The sequence below is a fragment of the Kryptolebias marmoratus genome, linkage group LG20, assembly GCF_001649575.2.
Source record: "Kryptolebias marmoratus isolate JLee-2015 linkage group LG20, ASM164957v2, whole genome shotgun sequence".
Lineage (NCBI taxonomy): Eukaryota > Metazoa > Chordata > Actinopteri > Cyprinodontiformes > Rivulidae > Kryptolebias > Kryptolebias marmoratus.
In genome coordinates, this window is record NC_051449.1 from 6115632 (window position 1) to 6140780 (window position 25149).

General features: G+C 40.2%; 1 protein-coding gene across 12 annotated transcripts in view; it reads left to right on the top strand.

Moving 5' to 3' along the window:
- LOC108232870 (receptor-type tyrosine-protein phosphatase F) overlaps positions 1–25149 on the top strand; it is a 176292-nt gene that overhangs the window by 134690 nt on the left and 16453 nt on the right. For 5 of the 12 annotated variants that reach the window (XM_037972987.1, XM_017410920.3, XM_017410924.3 and 2 more), the window contains 10 exons: positions 4331–4485; positions 6066–6077; positions 8061–8173; positions 12083–12115; positions 13345–13442; positions 16388–16511; positions 16894–17069; positions 22423–22542; positions 23508–23662; positions 24363–24648. In XM_037972987.1, coding sequence (XP_037828915.1) covers positions 4331–4485; positions 6066–6077; positions 8061–8173; positions 12083–12115; positions 13345–13442; positions 16388–16511; positions 16894–17069; positions 22423–22542; positions 23508–23662; positions 24363–24648 — 1272 coding nt within the window. The remainder of the gene's footprint in view (positions 1–4330; positions 4486–6065; positions 6078–8060; positions 8174–12082; positions 12116–13344; positions 13443–16387; positions 16512–16893; positions 17070–22422; positions 22543–23507; positions 23663–24362; positions 24649–25149) is intronic. The other 7 variants (XM_017410930.3, XM_017410931.3, XM_017410932.3 and 4 more) reach the window with 3 other exon arrangements.

Sequence of the window (25149 nt, forward strand, 5' to 3'; positions counted from 1 at the left end):
GTTGCAATAATTCTGTTGCTCTGGGCTCAAAGCACCCATAACATTGAAGACTAGCTTCTTTTAGAATTTGAAAGGCTTTGACAAACAGTATCAAGAGGGAATTATGAAAACAAGATGTTTTTTTGTGTCTTGTTTTTTTTTGTTACGAAGCATATTCAAGTCCAACTTTTCAGGGATAGCACAAATGTAGGCAGTGAATGTTCAGCTGTGTTGTGTCACATCCACTCCAGAGGAGCCTTCCTCCAGCGATGCCTCCAGTCATCTGGATTCCTTTTATTTATTTATGATATAGCTTAGTTATTTATAAGGGGGAAGCACAAAGAAACACAGAATTACAAGCGAGTGTCCAATTTATTATACAAATGCATACACTGATCAGTCATAACATACAAACCAGTGATAAACGAGGTGGAAAACTTTTTTTTTTACTAAGTTCTGCAGGGAAATTGTAATTTCATTTATGTGGATCCAGTTTTTTTGATTCTTACACCAACCTAAACGTTGTTGCAGCTCTATCATGTTTTTCTACACCAACAGCATTTCTAACGGCAGTGACCTTTCTCAACAGGACAAACCCTCCTGCAGCATTGGAAATATTGTGCATTAACAGCTTGAAAGACTTTGGCTGATGGACATTTGCTGGATGTTAAATTCCAACACTGAACTTTTATATTCATTTATAGATTAAGTTATCATCAAAATGACAAGTTGCTGTAAAAAAAAAATCATATATAATAAGAGCAGCAAGCTGTTACAAATTAAAAGTACTTCAAATATAAATTGCTAGGCACAAATAATAACTAATTATTATTAGAGGTGCAGTTGTGGTCTCACAGATTCTCCTTAAAAATCCTGTATCTTTCTGCAATCAGAAGCAGATAATTATACATTTGATTCGGAATGTCTTTTGTTAAAAAAGACTATATCATTTTATATGTTCCTTCAATTGCTTCATAACAAATTCTTCAAATGGGAGCTTGGTATTCAGACAGCTTGAGAGCAGGACTAAGTGCAGTTTCTAGTGTTAAACGGTAAAAGGAACATCCGAGAGCAAAAGTGAGTGCAGAAAAAAGCATAAGTAGTGAACTCTGGGACAAAAGAGAGGGGTCATCACACAGGACTCATCAGACCAGACAGCACATTTCTGTTTCTCTTAGATAAAGACAGACTATCTTTCCCTTACTTTTTGCGCCTCATATTTTTTGGTCTCTGTATCTCCTCACCCTCCCTCTCTCTGGCTTCCACTATGCCATGCAGCAAGGAGGAACGTGTGGGCTCCTCAGCCTCTCCAGGGAGGCAGAGTGAGCTACGGATACATAACAGGCGTCTCTGCGTGTTTGTTTGTCTGGCGCACGCCCTGTGGCTTATTTTAGCCATTTTTGGAAAGGCGGGGAGCTAGCAGGGTCAACGATGAGTTGAAGCACGCGTGCCTGCGCTGCGCGTAGCAGATCCCGTGTTCAGGGGATGGCAGAGTGGTGGCTGACTGAGGAAGCAGTGTAGCCCACAGGCCTAGATAGCACGCTGGATATCTGCTGCTACCATGACACCTCTGCCACAATCTCTCCCTCTCTGTCTCTCTTCCTCAGTCATCTCTCATCGCCCACTCCCTCTTGTGTTCACTTACTGTGTCTCAGACAAACACTTAGAATCATACACATACACACACTCTCAGCGGCTGCAACCTAGACAAACACATTCACTTGTAGAGGCTCAGAGGAGTTTGACAAAAGGCTTTGAAAAACTGATGTTCCACATATGCTTAGTCTAACAGATACACACTTACAGAAATAACCAAATACTTCTTGCAGTCTTTCATTCAGAGCTTAAGCATTCATTGCCTTAAACTTACTGCTTTATTTGCCGCCTCCCTTCACCAGGGTTAAACAGAATCCTATCAACTTTCTATTCGATATCTCATTTATTTTCAGCATTTAATTATCTCAAAAGATTTGTTTAGGTCCAGCTTTCAGTTCTTCTTAAAAGCTCTCTAATCCCTTTTTTTCTTTAAATAGAGAAAAATAGTTTTGCTAAGTTATCTAAAAATGAGTTCTGAGTTGCATATAATCTAAAATAAGGATTAAATGGGACTGATACGGTGAAATTAATTACTACAACTTCTTTTGGCACTCATGCTCCAAACGCTTTTTGCTTTTTGGCAGCCACAATCAGGACATTGTGGTTGGCCTTTTCATACTAGCGTACATGGAAAACTTTAGATCATCCAAGATCACAAACAGCACACATGATGTATCATACTATAAATTGGCTCTTTGAGGTCAGTGTTTCCTCAGCTAATAGAATTTAACATACAGTCAAAAAAATCTTCCGCCTTAGCATGAATATAAGCAATGAAGTTTCATCAGCTACCGAGGTATTTCAGATCTCAGAAGTGGTGTTCAACAGGGGTCAAAAATACAAAGCTTAATACCTGAAAGTTATCTACTCTGGTCATCCATACTTAAAATGTAAGGATTGCACGTAAAAAGGTGAACCTCTCATGACCTGCTCCCATCCAAAAGTACACACAGAAAGACACAATAATTCAGAGTGGTAAGAGATCTGCTAATGTCTCTCACTGTCTGACTCACTCTCAGGCTCACGCATTCCTTCACAGCACCACTGCCTCTTTGTGATACTGCTCTGTGAGGGCAGAAACATTATTAGCTGCGTGACTGAGCTTTTATCAGATATTAGGGCCGTTCAAATGGATGATCCCACTACATCGCCGTGACCAACAGACAAAAAGCCCTCTCTTTTTGTTCAGACCTCTCCCTGCTCTTCCTCTCTTATCCGTCTCTGAAAGAACAGCTGCAGTTATTTGTTACTACGGCGAAAAAAGGAACATTTTCCCAGGATTCCCTGCAGGGCTATGTCCCTAAGCCTCTTTTGGGCCTTCCAGAAAGAACAGGAAGCCTCGCAGTGTCGTCACACTAGCAGTGTCCCATTGCAGTGCCGCTTCTCTTTGCTCTTAGATAATAGGTTCCTCCCAAAAGCACAGCAAACTCATCTCACAGTGTGTGTTTGTATATGCAAGAGGAAAAGATAAATGAAAAACGCTGCTGCAAGCTACCGCTGTTATATGAAAATGTGAATCTTTTCACTTTCCTGCTTGAGTTATCTTGCCTCTGTGCCTAATATCAGTGCACGCTGGTTTGCACGTACACGATTGAGACATGCTGTAACGCGCACACACCCATAATGTAAATTTTTCCAGCAGATGCCCAAGAGTATGAGAGATACCAGCACTTTATGACAGAGCGCAGGACTCTTTGAGCTCATCTCAGCTTATCTTTCCAATTAATATCTGCCTGTGTGCCAAAGAGCGGGCTGCTGTGCAGCTAATGATGCGGATTACTGCTGCCTGCTGCCCCGCCACTCCTGCTGCATGCTGGGAGCCCAATTCCCTTCGAGGTCTGCGATCTGTCACCCATACCCCTCCGCACACCCCACTCCCTTCCCCTACCTGCAAATCCTATCAACATTCAATAGGTGGCATGCTGAGCTCTAATGACAGATGCCGCACATCTCTCTCTTTCTCATCTGTCAGCTGGTTCTCCTCAGTTATTCTCTCCTTTCTTGCGGCTCTTTTTTTTAAACACCATCCTGCATTGCTTTGTCAACTCATTCCTCCAAAAAAAAAAAAAAAAAAAATACCACTCTCACACACACCTACGTGCCTTTTCCTCCAGCCCTCCCCCTCCGTCATTTAGAGACGATAAGTGGGAAGATGTCTCATTTACAACCAAGGTGGAAACGCACCCTTACCGTCACCTCTCTCTTCCCCTCCTCATCCGTCACGGTGTGAACACTAATGAAGAAGAGATGAGTCCTCGTCTGTGCCCCCATTTATCTCAGCGAACCAAGGGACATGCACGCTTATTCCCACCTTTCTGTCTTTACCGCTCATACTTTCTTTTCACACGCTCGCTCTGTCATCGGCCATCTCAGTTTCCTTAAACAGAAATCCTTTAATGGAAAATAATAACCTCATTAGCCAAGAAGGTTGTTGTTCATGAGAAAGTGTCATTTGGGTTTGGTACACGTTGTTGCAGATTGTCTTGCTCCATCCTTATATTATGTCCCATTACCACAATAACTTAACAAGAAATCTGCAGTGCATGTTGTTACTTAAGCTATAGAAGGTGTCATATAATACATTTTTGTCACTCTTTTTTCTGTCCTTAGTGTCTAACTTGACAAGCCAAACCTTTTTTGGAATACAAGCTACATTAAGTTATAAAAGGAAAACCCTGCTATGTTATTTGGTTTTTGTATGAAGCAACTCAACTCTCATGTAGCATCATTTTTCTCTCTTTTTTTTTTTTTACAGATGACTTTTTCAGCCAGTCCCTACTCAGATCCGATTCAGATCACAACAAACATGCCACAGGGGATGGATCAGCCTGAAATGTTGTGGGTCATGGGACCAGTATTGGCAGTGATCGTCATCATCATCATTGTGATTGCCATCCTTCTCTTTAAAAAGTAAGAGGCACTGTTTGTGTTTATGTTTCACTGTTTTGTTGGGTTGAGGTTAAACTGCAGTGGCACCGGTGATTGTAGGTTTCTCCTGGTTGCATCAGGAATGGTAATGAGACACTTGCACCAGGCTGCTCACAATCCAAACAACACCACCTAGTTTCCTTACCACAGTATACAGTGTGATGGGAAAAGAATTGATTTGTATCTCAGACAAAAGATTCTGGCCCAGTTGGCTGTTTTCAACAATACTATGTGAAGTGTCAGAAGAATTGGCAGCTGACATAGCCGCTCTAATAAAATCACAGCTTGGCTGTCAAATGCTCTTAGATAGGAGTGAAAAATGTGTTTTGGCAACACTGTTGGTCATTTTAAATCGGAAACAGAAGGCTGCAGCAGAGGGCTTAGCTAAAAGCTCAGTCAATATCTCCTTAAAGCACTTGAGCAGGCCCTGTGCAGTATGCCGTGATTACAAACAGACCAACAAAATGCTCTGGAGGTTCAGACAAACGGGGAATTATGCTACTTGGAGTAAAACAATTCCATGATCAGGTCTTAATTTGGCGATCTGTGGGCTTTAAAAATACAGACATTTTTATATTTCTAGTTAAAACAGTTCTATGATTTATATGTTTGTAAAATAATTTTAGTTTGGGTCTTGTTTCTGTTTCTTTAGATTCTTGGTCACATTAAAGTTTTTTTTTTATTTTATATATCAAATGATTATTCAGCTATTTTCACAGACAGTATTCAAACAAAATAAATTGTGTTGGTTGCTGACAAAATTGAGCTAAAATGAATTACTGATTTTCAATAATTGCAAACAAATAGTTTCATAGTATCTTTTTTAAATTAACTGATTTTTAAAATAAAGTTTTTTTTACTCCCTTCTTCTAAGACATGTTAGTCTCGCAGTAGAGTCTTTCAGCAACGTAATTAAAATGCTAATGTGATTTGAACATTATAAAGATACCATTTGGACAGAAATCTATTACCTGCAAACCATTATTTACCCATCTTTACTTCGTTTTGATTAAGTCCCACATTCTATCTTGTCCTGGTGGCTCCATTACAGATTCTACATTCACATCATACCTGTTCTCCAACCTGCCATGCACAGAATGTGCAGCTGCTGTCTCCAGTGGACTTAAAAAGCCGCTGGTTAATAATAGGCCTTGAGACAGCTCACTGCTGAGTAGCACATCCTCTGTCTGGAAGTCCTTTTTTCTGTAGATACAGATTGACAGAAGGGACTGTAGGGAGGTGGCTGTGTGCCCTTTTCACTGTGTACTGGCAGTAAATGTGCATAGAAATAATCACACTGTAGCTCTGGTTACTATTCCTACCTGCAGAGTCACCAAGACCAGCACCAACAGCAAATAATGATGAAACTGTTCTCAAAAGCCTCTAGCAATTGTTTGGATAATTTTTTTGCTCTGTGCCTACAACCTTTTGGCTGAGATTTTTAGTGTTCTGTATATGGTGAAGGATTAGAACAAAATGTATGCAAAGACAACAAAAGTTAACAGGTAGCAAATACCAATTAACTCCTCCCCCTTCTATCTTTTTTGCCCCAATGAATGCAGCAAACAAGAAAGGTGGGTAACATCAATTCTAAGTTCATGTTTCCATCTCATTTGTGTTGTGAAATGGATGTCAGTGTGCTCTATGGGGTTGCTGAGTTGGCTACCTCTCTGCTTTTGAAAAATAAAAATAAAAACCTTTAAATAGGATTAGAGCGATGTCCAGGCTGATTTGGACAAGACATGGAAGACAAGAGAAACAGCAGACTCTGCACCCCCTGGTGACTGAGGTCGAGGGAACTCCCGGGTCACGTCCATGTACCAATGCATGTTCACATCAAGTGCCAGTGTTCCTTCTCAGATTGTCCTGTCTGCCATGGTTTGTCTCCATGCTGTGTTTCATTATCCAGCAAGTGACAGTGCGTCCCTTCAAGATTGGCCCCATCTGAATATGCCAAGGCATCACCTGCTGCTGAATGGGCCATTGTGAAGTAAATGCCAGCCGAGGAAACTGCTCAAAAAGACATGTTCCCATCTTTTTAAGCTGATATTTTCCACCGAGACTCATGCCTCCACTTTTAGCCTATTTTTTTTCTTTCTCTGCCTCCTCATGGCAGGAGTCTTAACAAAGGGCCCTGTTCTACCCTCATTAAGGACAACCTGTCCACACAAACGCTCACACTGCATATGTTTGTGTGTGTGCGTTCCCACACGTCTTCACCCTCACTTTGAGCTGGAGATTAATAACCCCACAGGGTTTTCTGCCATGTTTACTTTAGGCCAGCACTAAAGCGTCATGCAGATTGCCATCTGATTGGGTCAGAGGAATACATGAGACGTGTAGAGAACAGATCACAGATGCCAAACTCTTAACCCCTCCCTCAGCCCAACCCAGACCCAGCAGTGATCTCTGGGAAAACTGGACACGGTCTGGCTCAGCTCTCGGTTGGAGAGGAAGAGATGCTTGTCAAAGATTAGCCGTCATGCCGCTCATATTAGCTTAAGCCCCCGCAGCATAAGATAACAGGTGGCAGTGAGGCCCTGGTTCCAGCAGCTGAGGGTGGACCAGGTTAAGGCTGCTTGTGCACCACCAGCTTTGTGTATTCTCACCACGACATGCCTCGACAGAAGGCCCTGCTCCTTCTTAAAACCGTGCTCGCCACTTGCAAATGGAGTGCAATGAGATGTGAAATTTCCACAGGGCGCCCCGATGCTTCTTTCTGCCCATTTCCATTTGCTGTCAGGAGGTTTGTGAGTTTGCAGCTGTATGTGTGAGGGTATGTGTGTGCATCTGTGTGTATTAACAGATGCTGGCTGTCTGAACACAGGCGGGCTGCATTTGCGGTTACTTTCTTCGCCTGATGGACGAACCTATGGTCGAATGAGCCGAGCCAGTCCAAGCTGCGCTGTTCTGTTCTGTTCTGTTCTGTTCTGTTCTGTTCTGTTCTGTTCTGTTCTGCGCTATGCTAGACTCAGCTAGGCCAGGCCTGGCAGCACAGGTGCTGCAGAACTGCTCTAATTATCCAGTGTTGTGCCACCCAGCTGATGAGCTAATTACAGCAGCCGCCTGTTTTCCTCTCAATCTGGAAAGCCAGTAAACACAATGTGGTGTTAGCACACACACACACAGCAGCAGCAGAGAGAAGCACGCAGTTAAATCTTTGCAAACACATACTCGTGTTCCCCACACAGCAGCTGTCACCTATCCAGCAACAAACCCAACCTAGCCCACTCCAGCAAAATTATAGTGTTTCTTCAAACACATTAAATTCAAGTTTTTCTCAAATTAATGGGGATAAGACCCTCGAACGTACTGTCTCTTGGATTTCAGGTTCTCAGAACATGTTTTGAGAGCCATTAAATGTGCTATTAACCTCATCAAGTGTGAGAATGAGTCAAAGTGTGTGCAGAGAGAGTAATAATTGATGTCATCCTAAATCATCCTGTCTCTACTCTGTTTGCTTGCCGAACCAGCGACGAAGTTAGAGCTTCTGTATTGAGCATTACACAGTCTGAGCATGACGTAATTACTGCCGTATTGTGTTTGTGCCACCTCAGAAAGCGAGCATCACCCTTACCAAAAGATGAACACTCAGGTGGAGTGAAAGACTCTTTGTTGGCCAACTCCTCCGATCCTGTGGAGATGAGAAGACTCAACTATCAAACACCAGGTAATAAAGAGTCTAATATTCATTTATGCATTTATGTAAAGTTGATTTAAAGTTTGCTCTGCTTCTTACACAATACTTATCTCTTCAGAAATAAAATTGCAATTCATGGTGAAGATGATCCAATAATTGTTGTAATAAAACAGTATTCAGTGCTACAATATTCAGAGGTTTCCAAAGTTGTATATTTGTTGTAGTCTACACCAGAATCACCTGCGGCAGGTATATTTGGTAGGTGTGCAACCCACTCCTGTTTGGACGATCTGGGGCATCAGCAAACCATAGCAGTCTGAAACCAAACAAGTCAGAACTGAACCTAATCTGAGGCACTCTCATTCAGATTCTGATCCTTCAGAATAAAAACCAAGGCACGTGTTAAATTTATTAGATTTGTTAACTTATATATTCTGAGAGTTTGGCTGTACTGCTTGGGATGATTGTAGTGCCGAAAGCTAAACTCAAACCATAACAGAGCCGCACATTAAGTATAAATGAACCAAATTTGCCAAAAAAAGAAGGGCTCTAATGTGGGACAGTTAAATTTTATTCCAGTTCGTGTTAAAATTTAGACACAATCACTGTAACTAAATAATAACATGGCATCAGCCTCCACATGTTCTTTTGGGTCTGTTTGATGGTAAATATAGGAACATGTGTGTGATTGGTAAAAGTCTGTGTTAAAAGTCGGTCCTAATGTCTGCTTGGATTTATTTAGTGCAGCTGTGATCAGTGTGTTTTTTTTTTACTTTTTCTTTATAGTTGAAGATGAATATTTTCAACTTAAAGCTTCAACAGTGATACAAAATGTTATTTTCAAGATTTTCTACAATTCTCTACAACTCTAAACAAGCTTGTCAGAGCAGTTGGCCCGTGCTGAGAATATCTCCCTCAGTCTTTTGATGGATTTCTCTGTTCAGTTGTGGTATTTGTGGTTCTTTTCTGTTTATTTGTGGTTTGTAGCTGCTGGAACTGTTTGAACTTCACATGTCCTGCTCATTTTGTCATTTATCCCAAGGCTGTAATTTTGATCAATTGAAAAAAAATGTCTCGTAAGTGAAACTAAACTAATTATTTTCATCGTCGTACCCAGCCGACAGTATCAGTGGAGTCAGGCTGACAGATTTCAGATTCTGTCCACACACAGCTGTGAAGTGGGTGGGTGGGAGAAGAGGGGGTCTTGTATAAGGGTGCTCGTCTCAGCATCAGGCTTCTTCCTATTTCCTCCTGATCTTCTTCCTTTCTTGGTCCTCACTTCTCCTCCCTCCATGTGCTCCTTTCATTCCCCCCCCCCCCCCNAGCTGGTAATGAGTCCTGCTGCCTCTGATGTCAAGGTGAGCCAGGCCGAGGGAACAATGGAGCTGAGAGAAAATGTCAGCCCTGGTGCACGCGGGTGTGGGTGTGTGTGTGTGTGTTTTTTTTTTTCTCTTTTGTATGTGAGTATGTGTGTATCCCTTCTCACGGGTTATTAAAGATCCCATTTGCCATACACACACACACACAACCCTTTGAACTCCTGCAGTGGAATTAAGCAGTGCTGCTGCTCTGAAAGAGCCCGGTTCTGCCATCCTCCCACTCCACCTCTCTCGGCTTTTGTCTTCCATTTCCCCCTGTAGGGTAATCTCTTTTTCTTTCCTCCCGTTCTCTCCCCTCTCGCTCTCTCTCTGTACGTCAACACTTATTTCCTTCTATTTCTTCCTTACCACCTCTCTGTTTTGCTTCAAGTGTGGTGATTATCGAGAATCACAGAGGCTCTGTCTAGATCGCGAAATCGTATGAGACTTCAAGCTTGAACAGAGTGAATATTGAGCAGCCTATTCTTTTATCATGCTGCTCTTTCTGCATTTAATTCATCCCCAGCAGGTGAACATTCCTGCTCTGATTCTGATTGTGGTTAAGGTCGTTTAACCGACAGCAGCTCATGTCGCCAGCATGTTTTTTGTTTTTGTTTTTTAAGTTTTTGGGTGTTTTTTTTTTACTTTTGGGACTCCAGCAGTGAAACTGCAGTTTCATGACTGAAATACAGGGTTTATCTTATGAACCTGGTTTAGATTGTATTTGCAAATATCTGGTATCTGATTAAAGTCAGCATTGTTATTAACAGATAAGTAATAGTGGGGACAACACACAGAAATACACAGTGTATTTTTTTGTTTGTTTTTCAAGAGGATTTCATACTGAACTATAGTTTGGCTACTTAATAATAATAATAATAATAATAATAATAATAATGCACTCCTCAAATTATAGTGAAATGTTAAAATCTTTCAGTCTTTTTCCCTTTTTCTTTATATTTGGTGTAAATTATTCATAGGATCCAAAAGGTTTGCACTCAGGTTATTATTGAGAGAACAAGCTGCTAAATGTCTGCTACTTGATAACAGATGTGCAAAAAAAGGTAAATGCGTTTGCAAGTGACAAGCTTGGATTGATATTCTGAGTGTTTCATTACGATTAACAGTAAATGTATATTCAAGCTTTGTTGCTTCCGCTCTGTTCTACATGTATGTCACTCACTACCTGTTATTTGTGGGAGAACTTCCCAATGATTCTAAAAAGATCTGACAGTATTTTTAGTGATCATATCCTCACACAAAAAAGGATTTGCTAGCAGTTGCTTTCACAGGTCCGATGATTTACTTGTATTGGACAGAAAATTTGAATTGTCTGTCAGTATTTTTTTAACAGAAGTCATATAAATTGAAGAGAGAAGTAGGCAAATAATACATTTTACCTTCTACTCTGTCTAAAAAAAAGCTCTCATTCTGGGTAAAATGTTAATTGACAATATGATTGTCTTTAAGCCTCTGCAAATAAACATTTTGTCACCAGAGTTTGGAAAAGAACAAATAGGAACCACTGGGACTTTTCAGAAAACAATCTTTTCTGACCCGACTGGGTGGTTACTGAACTCCTCGTAGGACAGCTGCCTCACTTTTGTTAATATGACAGTTCCCAACAAGATTTAAACCAAATTGATTCTTTTATTGTTTTTCTTTTGAATAGAAATACTTTACTCTATGATGTTGTCAGGCTCACATATTCACAAAATGAGCCTGCCAGTTGCAAACACATGCCCTTTTACTTTGCCATTATGTTTTCCCCCTTTTTTTTTCTACTTTCCAGCAGTTTTCAGGAAGTTAGTCGTGTTGTTCTTTCACAGCATTAGTTTGATGGTGAAGCTTTTGTAACTATCTACATTTGTAAAAACCTGGGAATGTGAAGACACTGTTAGACTTTGAACAGGACAAAAACTACAAGCAGTCTAACCCTGAGGTTAAGAAACTAATTTGAAAAATAAAAGGAGATTTTAAAAGGATTATTATTAAGCTAAACTTCTTAGTAGTTTTTCTTCGTATAACTTGATTGTAATCACCAACTCATTATTGTATTTGCATGCAGTTTATGAATACCATCATGTAGTTTGAGGATACCTCTAATCTTTCAAATGTGCTTGGCTTAACTTCAAAATAAGGTGAATTAGATCATCATTTTTATTTTTATTTAATCTACCTGCATTTCATGCTTCCAGATCTCTCTAAGCCCTTATCTACTGAGGTGACATTGTCCTAAACAATAACATAATGGTAGTCAAAACGACAACACAATTTGTGGTATAATGGAAGTTTCCTCATGATTTACCCTGCAGTAGTGTTTAGTCATCTGTCCAGTACCCGGACTTTCCTCATACTGTCACGAGAGAGTTTTTTAAGGTTAGGTTTTTCATGCACTTTTGTTTAGCAGTCCAAAGGGCACTATTTGAATTTTCCTGAGAGGGTCAACACCATCTGCTTTTCACTCTTAACTAGCTTGAAAGGTTATTTGCAGATACTTCTTGGCCCTAGTGTGATCCTGAGCCACCTCTATTGATTGAGTGTTCTTCTTCCTCCTTCCTTTACTTTCCTCTCTCAACAGGTCCCAGCTCTCATCGCTGCCCCAACACTCCAAGTTAGTCTGTTTTCTCACCTACTGCATACTTCCCACACATGCAGCCTTTCTTCTTCACTCCCTCGCTCTTGAACCCATTCCCTTGTTGCAGTCCTGACAGACATCACAAGCTTACAAGCTTGTAGCCTCTGGCACTCCAAGGATGCAGCAATGGCCTTCCCCTGGCTGTGAACTTCCCACAACACCTTTATGATGCGGAAGCAGAGGACACATGGCTTTATGGATAGTTGAGCAGAGCGGACAGTTACATTTGTTGGGCATTAGCCTTGTGGTTTCACCCTCCATTTAACCAAAAACTTAGGCCTGCAAAAACACGTACACATCCATGGTAATGTGTTCAGTGGCCTCTTTGTGTGATAGTATTAAATTTGTATAATTGGTCAGGCCTCATCGTGTAAAGTGGCCTGGGTTACCAGTCATTAGCTATTAGCATTAAAGCAGTAATAAGCATGCAAAGGTTCTCACCTGAAAACATGGCTTTTGACCTTACAGATATGCTCAACCAAAGAGGCTAATGTTAATATACATTAAGGACCTTTTTTTAAATTGACTGAACTTTGTTACTTCAAGGGCATGCAGTATGTAAGGTTAACAAGGCTCCGTCTTTAACCTTATTGGTTTTCCATGCATTGCATACTGTTAACTTTTCACCTATAGAGCAGGTTCCCTGCATTTAGGTACATAGCCTTGCCAAGTTCAGAAATTCAGGGTGAATTGTGTTTGTAGATTAGCAGTAAGCAATGAGGAATCTAATAGGCAGCATGAGAGTTGTTTGAACTTAAACCAACCTAAGTGCAAAGTGCTAGTCCAGTACAAAGTGATATTGTGACTTTTTGTTGAGATTTGTGGGTGGGGTTGTTCTGTTCCTACTTCTTCCACCAAGCTCAGCTGGTGGAGCCGGAGAGATGTCTGCCTCATGCTTCCTTCAAGGAACATGGTCACTTGGTCACTCATGTGCATCTCCGTCCCAACCTCACCTCTGTTCTCACTTAGCATGATGATATCACCAAATGTCACCAGCCTGTTTCAACATTTGCGCTATGTATTTTATTTTATTTTTTCCTCTCCTCATGCATTGTTGAAAAACATGCCACCTCATGGTCCCACTGGCAGCTTCACTCACATTGTGGTTCGACCATTGTTTCTTTAAGTCGATGTGCGTCTTCTATGAAAAACAGCCAAGTCTTACTCTTTCCTCCCTTCCCTTTCTTTCTCTTACTCTCTCACAGGAATGAGGGAGCACCCACCTATTCCTGTCATTGACCTGGCTGACCACATTGAGAGACTTAAAGCCAACGATGGCCTCCGGTTTTCCCAGGAGTATGAGGTAAGAGCAACACACCACTGCAGTGCTAGTGATTTCTGCTCTTTGAAGCATAGAAATGGGTTTCTTTGTTATTGTGTCATGGAGGACCTTTTTTCTTTTTGATCTCATATGCATGTATTCTAATGGATTATGGAAGACTTTTTTCATAGACATTCTTCAGTCATTTTTACAACTCCATTACCAATCCCACTAGGAAACCAACACTTACATTAAATGCTGGGAGAAGCGCTTTCACAAAACTAGCAGGTGGCGAGTCGCTTAAGCAATCTGTGTTCGTCTTGCTGTTTCCCTGAAGAATGTGTTTTTTCCAGGCGGTCTTTCCAATGCAACTCAGTGAGGGATTATCTCTTGTCAGTGTTCTTCACCAGGAAAAAAAGGAAAGGGGGGTGAATTTGCATTTAAAGTGGTACATAGTTGGTTTTTGGTCTGAGCAAGGCCAGATGAAGAAGAGAGGCATCCTTGAATGCAGAAAAACACGATTTGTCTTTTATTTATTTGCTTTGATTGTTGGATCTGCCTGGTCTAATCAGCCCTATTGGATCCAACTAGAATGTTGTAGTGGTTTTGGATCCTTGCTTTTAACTTTATCTGGAAGGTCATGTTCTTACCTGTGTCACTGTGTTTATGGCCAGTGTTACGACGGCAAAAAATGTTGCCGTTCAGTTTCACTCTCCCAAGAGAAATTAAAAATTTATTTTGCTATCCTTCTTATATCACATGTCCAAGTTTAACTTTTTTTACCTAGTCATTGCATAAAAGCAACCTTAATTCACATATTATATATTTGTTTTATTATTTATATGTTGTGTTTGCATCATAATGTAGAGGTATTTTTTTCAGTATAACACTGTTTTGTGTTTTCTTTCCTTTTGAGCAAGTAAACTCTTATTCCATTAAAATTTAATGCATGATCTGTTCTCAGCTGTAGCACTGCCAGTTAAATGCAAGGTTTTGTGATAGAAAAGCTGTAAAATGATGGCATTTCACATTTTTGGGATGTTGTGGTTTGTAGTATTTTGAATGATCTGATTCTTCACTATGCGGTTATCTCACTTTTTTGACCATTTTTATCAGTAATTATAAAATGAAAGTTCTGTATTGTATAAACAAAAAATTATTTTATATTCTTACTTTGGTTGCAAAATTTCATATTTTAAAACATGGAGTACATATATTCAATTATTTTTGGTAATTTCCAGGGAAATTAACAGTAAATAGAGAGATTAGGCCTTGATAAAAATCTGAACTTGTGAAGTGATTTAAGTTTTACTTTGTTTTATTACTTGAATTGGTGTAAAGGAACCTAACCAGAGAGAGTATCTTGAATGACAGCAGGAAAGTAGTCCAATTCCACTGCAAATGCTCCCTGCAAAAGTCACTCCAACCAGGGAAGACCCCCTCCATCAGCTAGCAGATGGCTGGTTCTCTCTGTGCCAGCCGAGGAGCTGTGGCAGAACCCATGGCGCTTTGTCACAGTCACGTTCACCGGCTGCTCCCATTGTGCCGTACCCTAAGGCACAAAATTTGTACAGGCTTTGCCACTTCCTGCTACCCAATGTTTTAGGCAGCCTGACACTTCCTTTACCACCAACGCCAGTCCGCATCATGCTGAGCAATGAACCGAGTGGATAATGAGCAGAATTTGTCAATCAGGCGTGCTGCAACTCTCAAGACTGTATTTTTTTTTTTTTTTGCCAGAAGCAACGTCACACCACAGTCATCATGAAGCTATCATTATGATCATTTGAAAATATTTCCAGTGCTTCGCTGAGAACACCTTAGGCATTTGTTTCTCACCTCTCTACCTAACTTGTTTGCTAGTTGTCATCCCTCTAGTATGCCTGCTGTGTTCCCTCAGCTCTCAAATGAATATGACATGTTTTGACTGCAAATGAAATCTTTCCCTTCATAGTGCCGGGCACAGGCAGAGAAATTGGCAGTGCTGAGCTCATCAGCAGCAATAGGCCTCTGCCCCCATGACTCTCAAGGCTGAGTAATTTGTAGCTGTGATGAAGGATTTGTGCCGTATGAGCACTTCACATTTTTCACATCCTGTTTAGCAGCAACCAGCATGCACATAGCTTTTCCTGATCACATACTCTTCAAAAAGCTTGAAAATAGCTTTTAAGCTATATTGCTACCTATGTAGGTGCCACTTTAATCCTGAAGTCAACCTATGGAAAAGTCTTTGTTGATTGCTGTTTATAACAAAGAAGCTAATAGTTACCTTTGATTTACAAACAGCTGAAAGCTTCTTAATTCACCTCATCATGAGAATACAAAGGTTGATCCAACTAGTCGGCTAGGGTCTTTTTGCATTGAGTTCACATCGTCTCTCCGGGTGCATTTCAGCTTAATTTGTAATTTTTCACTTGTGCGACAGCAACATTAAGTAAGTATATAAATCTCCAAGGTGTCGTTCTTACAGCTTCTGGATTTGTGAGGTGAAAAGCTTGTGGAATTACTGGACAAGCTTCTGGTGTGAGAAAAAGGGGATCGATATGGAATAGCAAGAGACATTGTGACATTATCCAACAAGGGATAGGAGACCATCACATATCTCCCAAGATCAATATGTATGCAGTCTACTGTCGCCTTTTGCCAGGAGTCAAATGACGCAGGAGGAAAATTGCTCGAAACAGCTTCTAAAAGGGAGGAGGTGAAACAAGAATGCTAGAAAGGAAAAGGCAACAGAAATAAATATAGAGGACAGATACAACGAAAAAATTAATGGTTAGGTACCATTCTCCGTCTATAGATTGCCAACTGCAGTATGAATGTTCAGAAACATTTTCTGGATAAACAGCTCATTTCACTGAAAAACTTTGCTTTCCATGAAGTACTTTTTTTAAAACTCATTTTTTATTCATGTAAAACTCAAGTATCTCCTTTATGCTTCTGTTTATTTTCTCCCTGTCCTCTGTCTTGAACTTATCCTCTCTCAGTCCATTGATCCCGGACAGCAGTTTACCTGGGAAAACTCCAACATGGAAGTCAACAAGCCAAAGAACCGCTATGCAAATGTTATCGCCTATGACCACTCCAGAGTGGTCCTCACCTCTGTTGATGGTAAGAGCTCATGCAACCACTTAACCCCTCAAATTGCTGTTGACTGACAGGGTTTGTTGATTTAAGCCTCACTCTCAAAGACATTCTGTATGCCTTCTGCTGCTGGTTTTAAAACTAACACTTTACCCACAAACCCAGTGCATCCTGTTCATTTAGACTGTGAGTTATAACCTGTAATTTGAAGAAAGCTGTGTATTATCGCTAATTGGCTGAGATTGGTCGTCTTTGTACAGAAGGTGCTGATGTGCTTAGAGGGACAGATGTCAAAAAGTTCATTATTCATCTTGATTAGTCTGATTAAATTGACCTTAATTTGTTGTTGTGAGAGCCAGTAAGTGTACTTTGTAATGAGTTACAGCTCTACTTTTTCTTCTTACAACAGCCGTTCCAGGCAGTGACTACATTAATGCCAACTACATCGATGGCTACAGGAAACAAAATGCCTACATTGCCACTCAGGGACCTCTGCCTGAGACCCTGACCGACTTCTGGAGGATGGTGTGGGAGCAGAGATCCAACACCATTGTCATGATGACCAGACTGGAGGAGAAGTCACGAGTAAGAAAAAGCAGAGCCTACAATACATAAATTGATGATGTATTTCATTGTTTAGCAGCTGGTTTCTCCACATTACATCATTTATTCTATATATTCTGCATTAACAGTAAATATTTAAACTCTACTGAAATTTTTGTTTGGGGAAAAAACAGGTCATCAAATGGCACTCACCATCGTAGTGATAAATTATTGAAGCAAACAGAGCAAAAACAAGAAGCGATGTAGGCAGGAAATAAAACATGACATGTCGAGTTTGAAACACAAACTCAGGTACAAAGAATGTCGAACTGGTGAAGAAAACTTAAACCTGGAGCTTGATAAAAAGACAAACACAAAATAATTCTGCCACTTATCAAATTAAGACTTGGCGTGAAAGCAGAAAAATGTGTAAACTTACAATGTATCAAGGAAAATCTCTTCAAAATAAAACTGGAAGCAAATTTATCGAACAAGGATTCATAAACCACTGCAAAACCCATTAACCATGACAAAATTAATGGAACTGCTGTGATTTAAAATAGGAGCAACACCAAGGAGAAAACAGATGATATTTGCTGAAATTCATCAAACAGTTGATACTTAAAATCTAAAAAGTGGCAAGATACAGTGTTTCTTGACTTGTATTGTTATACACTTACATAGCTCAACACTTAGGGACTCTAAAACCCAACAAAGCCTTCAGGCATAAAGACACCTGGACCAACTTTGAAGCAGGATTTGTCAGCCTGATTAAAGTCAAAAGAACTTCAAAGAATACTTTGGTTGTCTGAGGACAATATCACTACATGTTGCTTTTCCTGAGTCTTCAGCAATCTTCAAAAACTTCTGTCTAAATGTGTTTGTGAGGTAACACTGAATAACAACTGTGTACTATTTCCAATTTTCTCTCCTGTTGTTTGTTTGCCACTTATCATGGAAGTAGGGGTTGCAACTTGGCTTATGAGAACAACACTTTGCATTCCCGCTGTTGAAAGTAAGAACATTTTCAGCCAAATAGCTATATGCACAAGCGCACTGAAGCTATTTTTAGATTTTTCATAATAACCCTAAGTCTGTCATTATTTGGAAAGTGCTCCAAGAGTTCAGCTCCCAATTGCTGCGTATTTATTTTTGTAACACCGTACCAAGGTTTCACAGTCAGTCTCATTTGTGTTGTGCTTTCTGAATTTGGCCCACTAAAGTCACAGCACTATAATGGAATTCCTAAATTTGGAGCTAAAAGAGGATTGTCACCTAACTAAATTTTCTTGCTCTCTAAATACATCCAGTCAAATAAAAGTTCAAAAAAGAAGACGTTGGAACTTGAGATTTTAAATTAGGAATGGGTTGTTATTTAATTAACATCAAAAAATAATACTCTCAAATTCCTCAGAGAGATAGAAGTCAGCGTGAAGCCTTGCCAGTGTGTGGTATTTTATTTGTGTATGCATACAGCACCCTAATGAGTGCTAAGAAATGGAAGTAGCGATAAATGTAACTGGAAAAACTTGTTTTGAAATCTGAGACATTGAAGATTTTTTAGGGAGACTCTCAGTTCTTCTGGACTGAAGCTTTAAGAAAGCAATTGTTTCGTCTAAGTAAAAATCTATCCCTCAAAAAGCATCACTGGTTTTAATTCAAAGCCATCAGTGCAATCAATCATTTAGGCAGATTATGACCGCACTTCTTCTTTGTGGAACAGAGCTCATTTATTTGTGCCTTGGAGAATATCTTCACCATGAATGTATTTGATTAGAAGGTTTTTATTACACATTTGCTCCATAGCAGCTACACAGGTGTACTCACAAGCTACTTTCTATATATTTAGTGTGTCTGAGTGGCAATTTCTTAGCTCTATGTGGCAGATAAACAGCCTTGATCCCAGAGACACAGATGCACATACATACACAGAGATTAATTAAATTGAGGGGGAAAAATGACAGAAGCAACATGGGGAAATGACAGCCTCTGAGCCTGAACTATCTCCGTTCATACATTTAAAATCAACTGGCTTGAAGAAACCAAAAAAGCACCCTCTAATTACCAGATATAACTTTTTTTTTTCCTTTTGCAAACAAACCATTGTAATTCCAAGCACAATACTATTCAAAAGGTAGATCAAGCAGTTTTATTTATAAACTCCTAGACTGTGGCTAATTCCAGTCTTAGCCAGATGTTAACAGCTTCAAAACGCTGTATTATTATGCGCATTAAAACAATATTTATGTCGTAATTCTCTTTAAACAGTTGTGCACATGAATCACAATTACAACCCTAATTACAACAAAATAACAATGTTTAGTGAAATTACAATTAAATGTTGTCTTTTTTCATTGCAGTGTGTTCCAACTGACTGCGGTGATTAAACTGCATCTGCATATAAAACATTACTTAAGTTGAACCAAATGACAAAACAGAGCAGAAACAAATAGTGTTTGGGCAGCAGATAATAAATAGAAATGTTTGTTATAATTTTATAAGATAAATTTATATTAGGAATTTTCTTCCTAATATAACTCACTTTACTGCTCGTCCTTCAAGTCCACATCCAGTCAAACTTTTAAAGAATTTTATAGGATATGGCTTTCACCCTGTCACCTATACACCACTATCTGCCTTAATGATGACAAAAGTGTCGCTTTACACAAGAATGAGTCATGTCCGTTTCCACTTCCTCCACAAAAATAATTATAATTTGTTCATTTCAGACAAATATGCTGAGTGAATGAGTGAATCCACTCTCCACCATCTAACTTGACTTGTGTTTTATGCCAACTAGTTCAGGAGCTGAACAAATACGATGAGATCTGACAGCAGGCAAATTTCTCCTTCTTTTGCTCTGTCATTACAAGAGAGTAAAACTTTAAAAGGTCAGGGCTTTAAATGAGACCAGATGTACTACTCACATTTGTATTTGTGTGTGTGGAGATAAGATGCCTGCTGCTAAAGGCCAGGTGACGACATGCGAGAAGGGTTCAAAGCAGAGGCAGATGATAGCGAAACTCGCAGCTTGTGTGTTCTTGTGCACATCAGTGTGAGAGGAGGATATGCCACCTAACCTCAGAGAGAACAGAGATATTCATTACTGAGGTGACTGCTAATCCATATGTTTGTGCTGCAAGCGTTTCCCCATCACTCAATTGAGTTTCTCCTGCGAGGTTTGCCTCTGTCTCTGAATGGAAGTTGTCTCTGGGGGAGGTGAAATGTGAGGGGAAGAATTTTAGCACATTTTGTTTGTCAATTTGTACCAGCACTCTGAGACAGCCAAAGTGCCTCCAAATGTCATCTTGGCACTGTAGTATCAATACGATTAGCTTACGAACGGCACATCTCTAACTCACGTGAAATCCAAATCGATGGCAGTAAATTCTAGTCCCTGAAGTTGTGGCATTAAAGGGTTCCTCCTTTTTTTTCTTCTTTATTTTGTTTCAGTATGTGTTTAGAAATAAATCTTTTACACACTGATTAGTTTGTTTTTTTCAGCTATGCTACTAGTCAGAGGATCTTTAACAGACTGAAAATTGGTTCAGTTTCTTGTTAAAGACACATGGCCGACAGGATGAAAATGAACAATTTCATAACGAGATTTTAGTGCTGAAAACATCCACAGAGAATAAGCTGAGCTCAGAGGCAAGACCAATCAACCAGCTTTAGTATGCCAAGTTTTCAGATAATGATGTGACTCATCATAGCCTCTATGAACTCTGACACCTTGTGGACAGTTTTTAAATAGTGTATTGCTAAAAAAAAATAATAATAATAAATCAAGTATAACTTGATAATGTAGTTGTATGGACTGTATTGGTTTTTAAGATAACTTATCACTGGCTTTGAAAACCAAAACTCAAGTGGTTTTACCTTCTAATCTACTGGGGAAGGGTGTATGTAAAGAAACGGATACATTTGTTGATACCCTTCCACAATAGTTTAAAAAAACAACTGATATGACTAGATCCCAGAAACTTCTTAACTAAACTTTAAGATTCCTGTAGGGCTAATTTGTGTTGTTATGCCAATAGTGGAGCCTCTTCGGTCTTCATCCATGGAGCTCATTATGTGACAGATGGTGTGATCAGGAAGACATGCACCTTGACTTTAGAGTTCAGCTTGAATGGTTTTGAATGTTATCCTTAGCTCTTTTTCTACCATCCTCACCATCCGTCTGAACAACCTGGGGTTGCATTTCCTCTTGCGGCCACACTTGGGAGGTTGTCTACAGTCCCATGAATCTTATACTTCTGTATATTATTGTCAGCTGTTTTCAGAGGAACAAAAGCCTGCTTTGAGATGGTCTTGTAGCCTTTACCTTTAACATGGATATATAGAATCCTCTGTCTGAGCTCCTCAGGCAGCTCTCACCTTTGCTTTCTTTTCTCCATGTTCAGTGTGGTGCACACACTAATACCAAACTACCTAGTGGCTATTTGTTCCCTTTAAACAGGCTGATGGCTAATGAAAAACTTGAAGGCACATTTGATACTAATTAAAGTCAAACACTTAGTTTTAAACATAACTATGATGCAAGGATTAGTGGTCTCTTTAAGGGAATCGACAAATCTCTGTACACTATTTTACCATATCTTTAAAAAATAAACAATCATTGTATTTCAGATGTTTTTGTTTAGTTGCATACTAATGGTATGCATACATACATTAGACAATTGCTTTTAACTAAATCACTTTTCACAAAAAATAATTTATGTTTTCAGTGAGCTGTAGGAGTACCAACTAATGTATCAGTGGATGTCCAAGTAAAGCGCACAACAGAGAACGATCTTATCTGTATTGTTCTAATGAAGAAAAGTAAAAAATAACTCTTTCATTTTCAGAGATACACATGGTAAATCACAGCCTCTTTAGTCTCGTTCACAGAGTAGTTTTCTCTGTGCACATATGGAGCCAGGTGGTCCAACCTGCTGTCCCGTCACAATGGGCCAGTTCAGGCATTTAGACACATCTCCCTCCACAAAGCAGTGGCCGGTCATCACAAATGCACTAAGAGCATACGTGACAAAGGGATGCAAACCATCGGACAATTAGCTAATTAAAAGTGATCACATGCTGGTAAAAGACAAAGTGGGCTTTTTAATGCTCATTTGAAGCCTGCTTCATTTGAAGGCTGCTTCAAATGAAGATGTGCATGGCTGCACATGCAAAAGCCTGACTCACTCACTGGTGTGCGTTTTTCTGTGATACGGGAGCTGATTCGCAGTCTTCAGTTTTTAATTAGACAGTGGAGAAAGCCTTTGATGTGACCTCTTTAATGTTCCCTCCTTGTTAATCAGTGTGATCCTACAAGCCTCTCGCTAGTCTTGTATCGGATGTAAGCAGCAGTTCGGCCCATGACAGTGTGCCCTCTCTCCTGCCCTGCCAGGTGAAGTGTGACCAGTACTGGCCATCACGAGGAACGGAGACCTACGGGATGATCCAGGTCACCATGTTGGACACTGTGGAGTTGGCCACATACAGCGTCCGTACGTTCGCTCTTTACAAGGTAAAAATATGTCTTTTTTTATTTACAAGATTAGGAAGCAGACTCCTGAATGGCATGTTCTTATCATCAGCAATAAATCACATTTTAAAATGACAAATGTAAGTGGCTGTAATCTCTTTTTTTCACTGATGTAATTGTTTTTTTACCTTCTTTCTATGAGGCTATAAAAGATTTAATTTTGTCATCATCTCACATACTTAACTGCAGTAATGGTTCGCCCTTTGTTTCGTTTCCTCCATTTCTTTTTTTCCATTACTCACTTTTTCTTTCTGACAATATTCTTATTCCTAATTAAATGCAAGTCTTTGGCTGGAGCGATTTCTTGGTTTCAATCAGGAATAGAGGCGAGAATTTTTTCAGAGAACTTTGTAGAAAACAATGCCAGAGCTGAATGTGATCTCCACCAAAAATTTGCCAGATAAACACAGCCCTAAAAGTAGAGTTTATTATGTTTTATCAATAAAGTTGCAACATTTCTGTCAATAAATTCAATTTGTTTTTTTTTTCTCATGAAAGGTATTTCAAAGCTAAATTCACTCCATGGCACTTTATGTGATGAAAAAAACACAAACAAATAAAACAGCACTTGGAAGACTGTTGGGTCAGTAATTGCACATCACAATGGAACAAGAGATAGTTTCAGGAAGCTTCAGAAAGAAAGAAATAGCCCAAACTACAGAAGAGAAACGCCAAGTTAATGACATGCAATAATGCCATAGAGTTTTGTGGAGCGTGACAGAAAAGAGAGAAGATGGGCACTGCTTGTGCTTTTCAAATTTTAACTGTACAGTTTCATCTCCTTTTCATCAAAACAGTATGACCCTTTTCCTGGCAAAGGAAATGTTGCCTGGCTTGAAAGATTCTCTGTTTCAAAAGCAGCCAATTACAATTCTCTAAGTCATGCTATCCCACTAAGCCTGATCAGACACCTTTCCACTCAGCTGACTCACCCGATTCTCCTGCAGAATGGCTCCAGCGAGAAGAGGGAGGTGAGACAGTTCCAGTTCATGGCCTGGCCCGACCATGGGGTGCCTGAGTATCCCACACCCATCCTGGCCTTTCTAAGGAGGGTAAAGGCCTGCAATCCTCCAGATGCGGGGCCCATGGTGGTCCACTGCAGGTGGGTGCATGAGGGAGGAAGATTTGGATGCTCAGTGGGAAATGTGGTAAAGAAGCATAAAATAGGTACATGTTAAATAAGTAAGGACTTTAATTCAGCATGTCAGCATCTACAAAACACACAGATGTACGCAATCCAAATGAATCTGTGGACTCACAGAGCAAACCTCGAGCTACACGGTTGTCCACAGAGATGATGCACATTGACAACATTTACATTATGCAGACCCTACTAAACTCACACATGCATTCAAAGGCCACAGGGCTCTCAGATTATTCATCCCCGAACTTGGAAATATCAAAGACAACTCAATAAGTTAAACCTCTTAGTGTATAACTCCTGTAAAGTTTCCCCATAAAAAGGTTACAAAGTAAACACAAAAGTTATTTTGGTTTATCTGCTCTTGAGGTCGATTATGACTTTTGTGATACATTGAATGCAACATTACTCAGCAGAGAAGTAGAGGAGAGGCCATGTTTGAAATGTTACATTTACAAACAGTAACCTTTCAGTACATTTTAATATCAGTTGTCAACCATCGAAAGAAAACATATTATGGGTGGAGGAATTTATCTTGCAGTAACATTATCAGTGCATGAGGATGCATTTCAGGTATTGATTTCCACAGCTCTTTGACCACATTCTGGTGATGTACACACAGTAAAACAGTTATTTACTCTCCTCTGTCTCTCTCTGTCAGTGCGGGTGTGGGCAGGACTGGCTGCTTCATTGTGATTGATGCCATGCTGGAGCGCATGAAGCACGAGAAGACTGTGGACATTTACGGCCATGTGACATGCATGCGCGCCCAGAGGAACTATATGGTCCAGACCGAGGATCAGTACATCTTCATCCACGAGGCGCTTCTGGAGGCTGCCACCTGTGGCAACACGGAGGTGCCAGCACGCAACCTGTACGCCCACATCCAGAAACTCACCCAGCCCCCGCCCGGCGACACTGTCACCACTATGGAGTTGGAATTCAAGGTGACCGAAGCACACAGTAAAACACTAATCAATGATTGATCTGGGACTTTTACTTTTACTCCGCAAAAAAATACATTTTTCAGCAAAATTCTTCGGACTCTCCTACTGTTCACTTCAGTTAAAGGCTGCCAGACTGTCACGTCAGTGTCTGCAATCGGCTGATACACGGGAATTTATCTCAGTGACATTGGTGCTGAGACATCACAGCAGCCTCAGCACATATAGACACGTGTTTCAGGGTTAAATAAACACACGTGAACACACCTCCAATTACAAAATGACTGACACTCACACGCACACTCAGCTGGTGTTCAAGGTCGCCGTCACACGCGCACATACCCTTTCTGTCGATAGCCATCGACTGTGATGTTATTACACACTTTCCTCCCAGCGCTTCTCTACCATTAGCCCTCTTATGACCATGATCCATTCTGTTTGAAGTGATAATAGCATCTACACTCCTGCCAACGATGGAGAATGAAAGAGTGAGAGAATGATTGT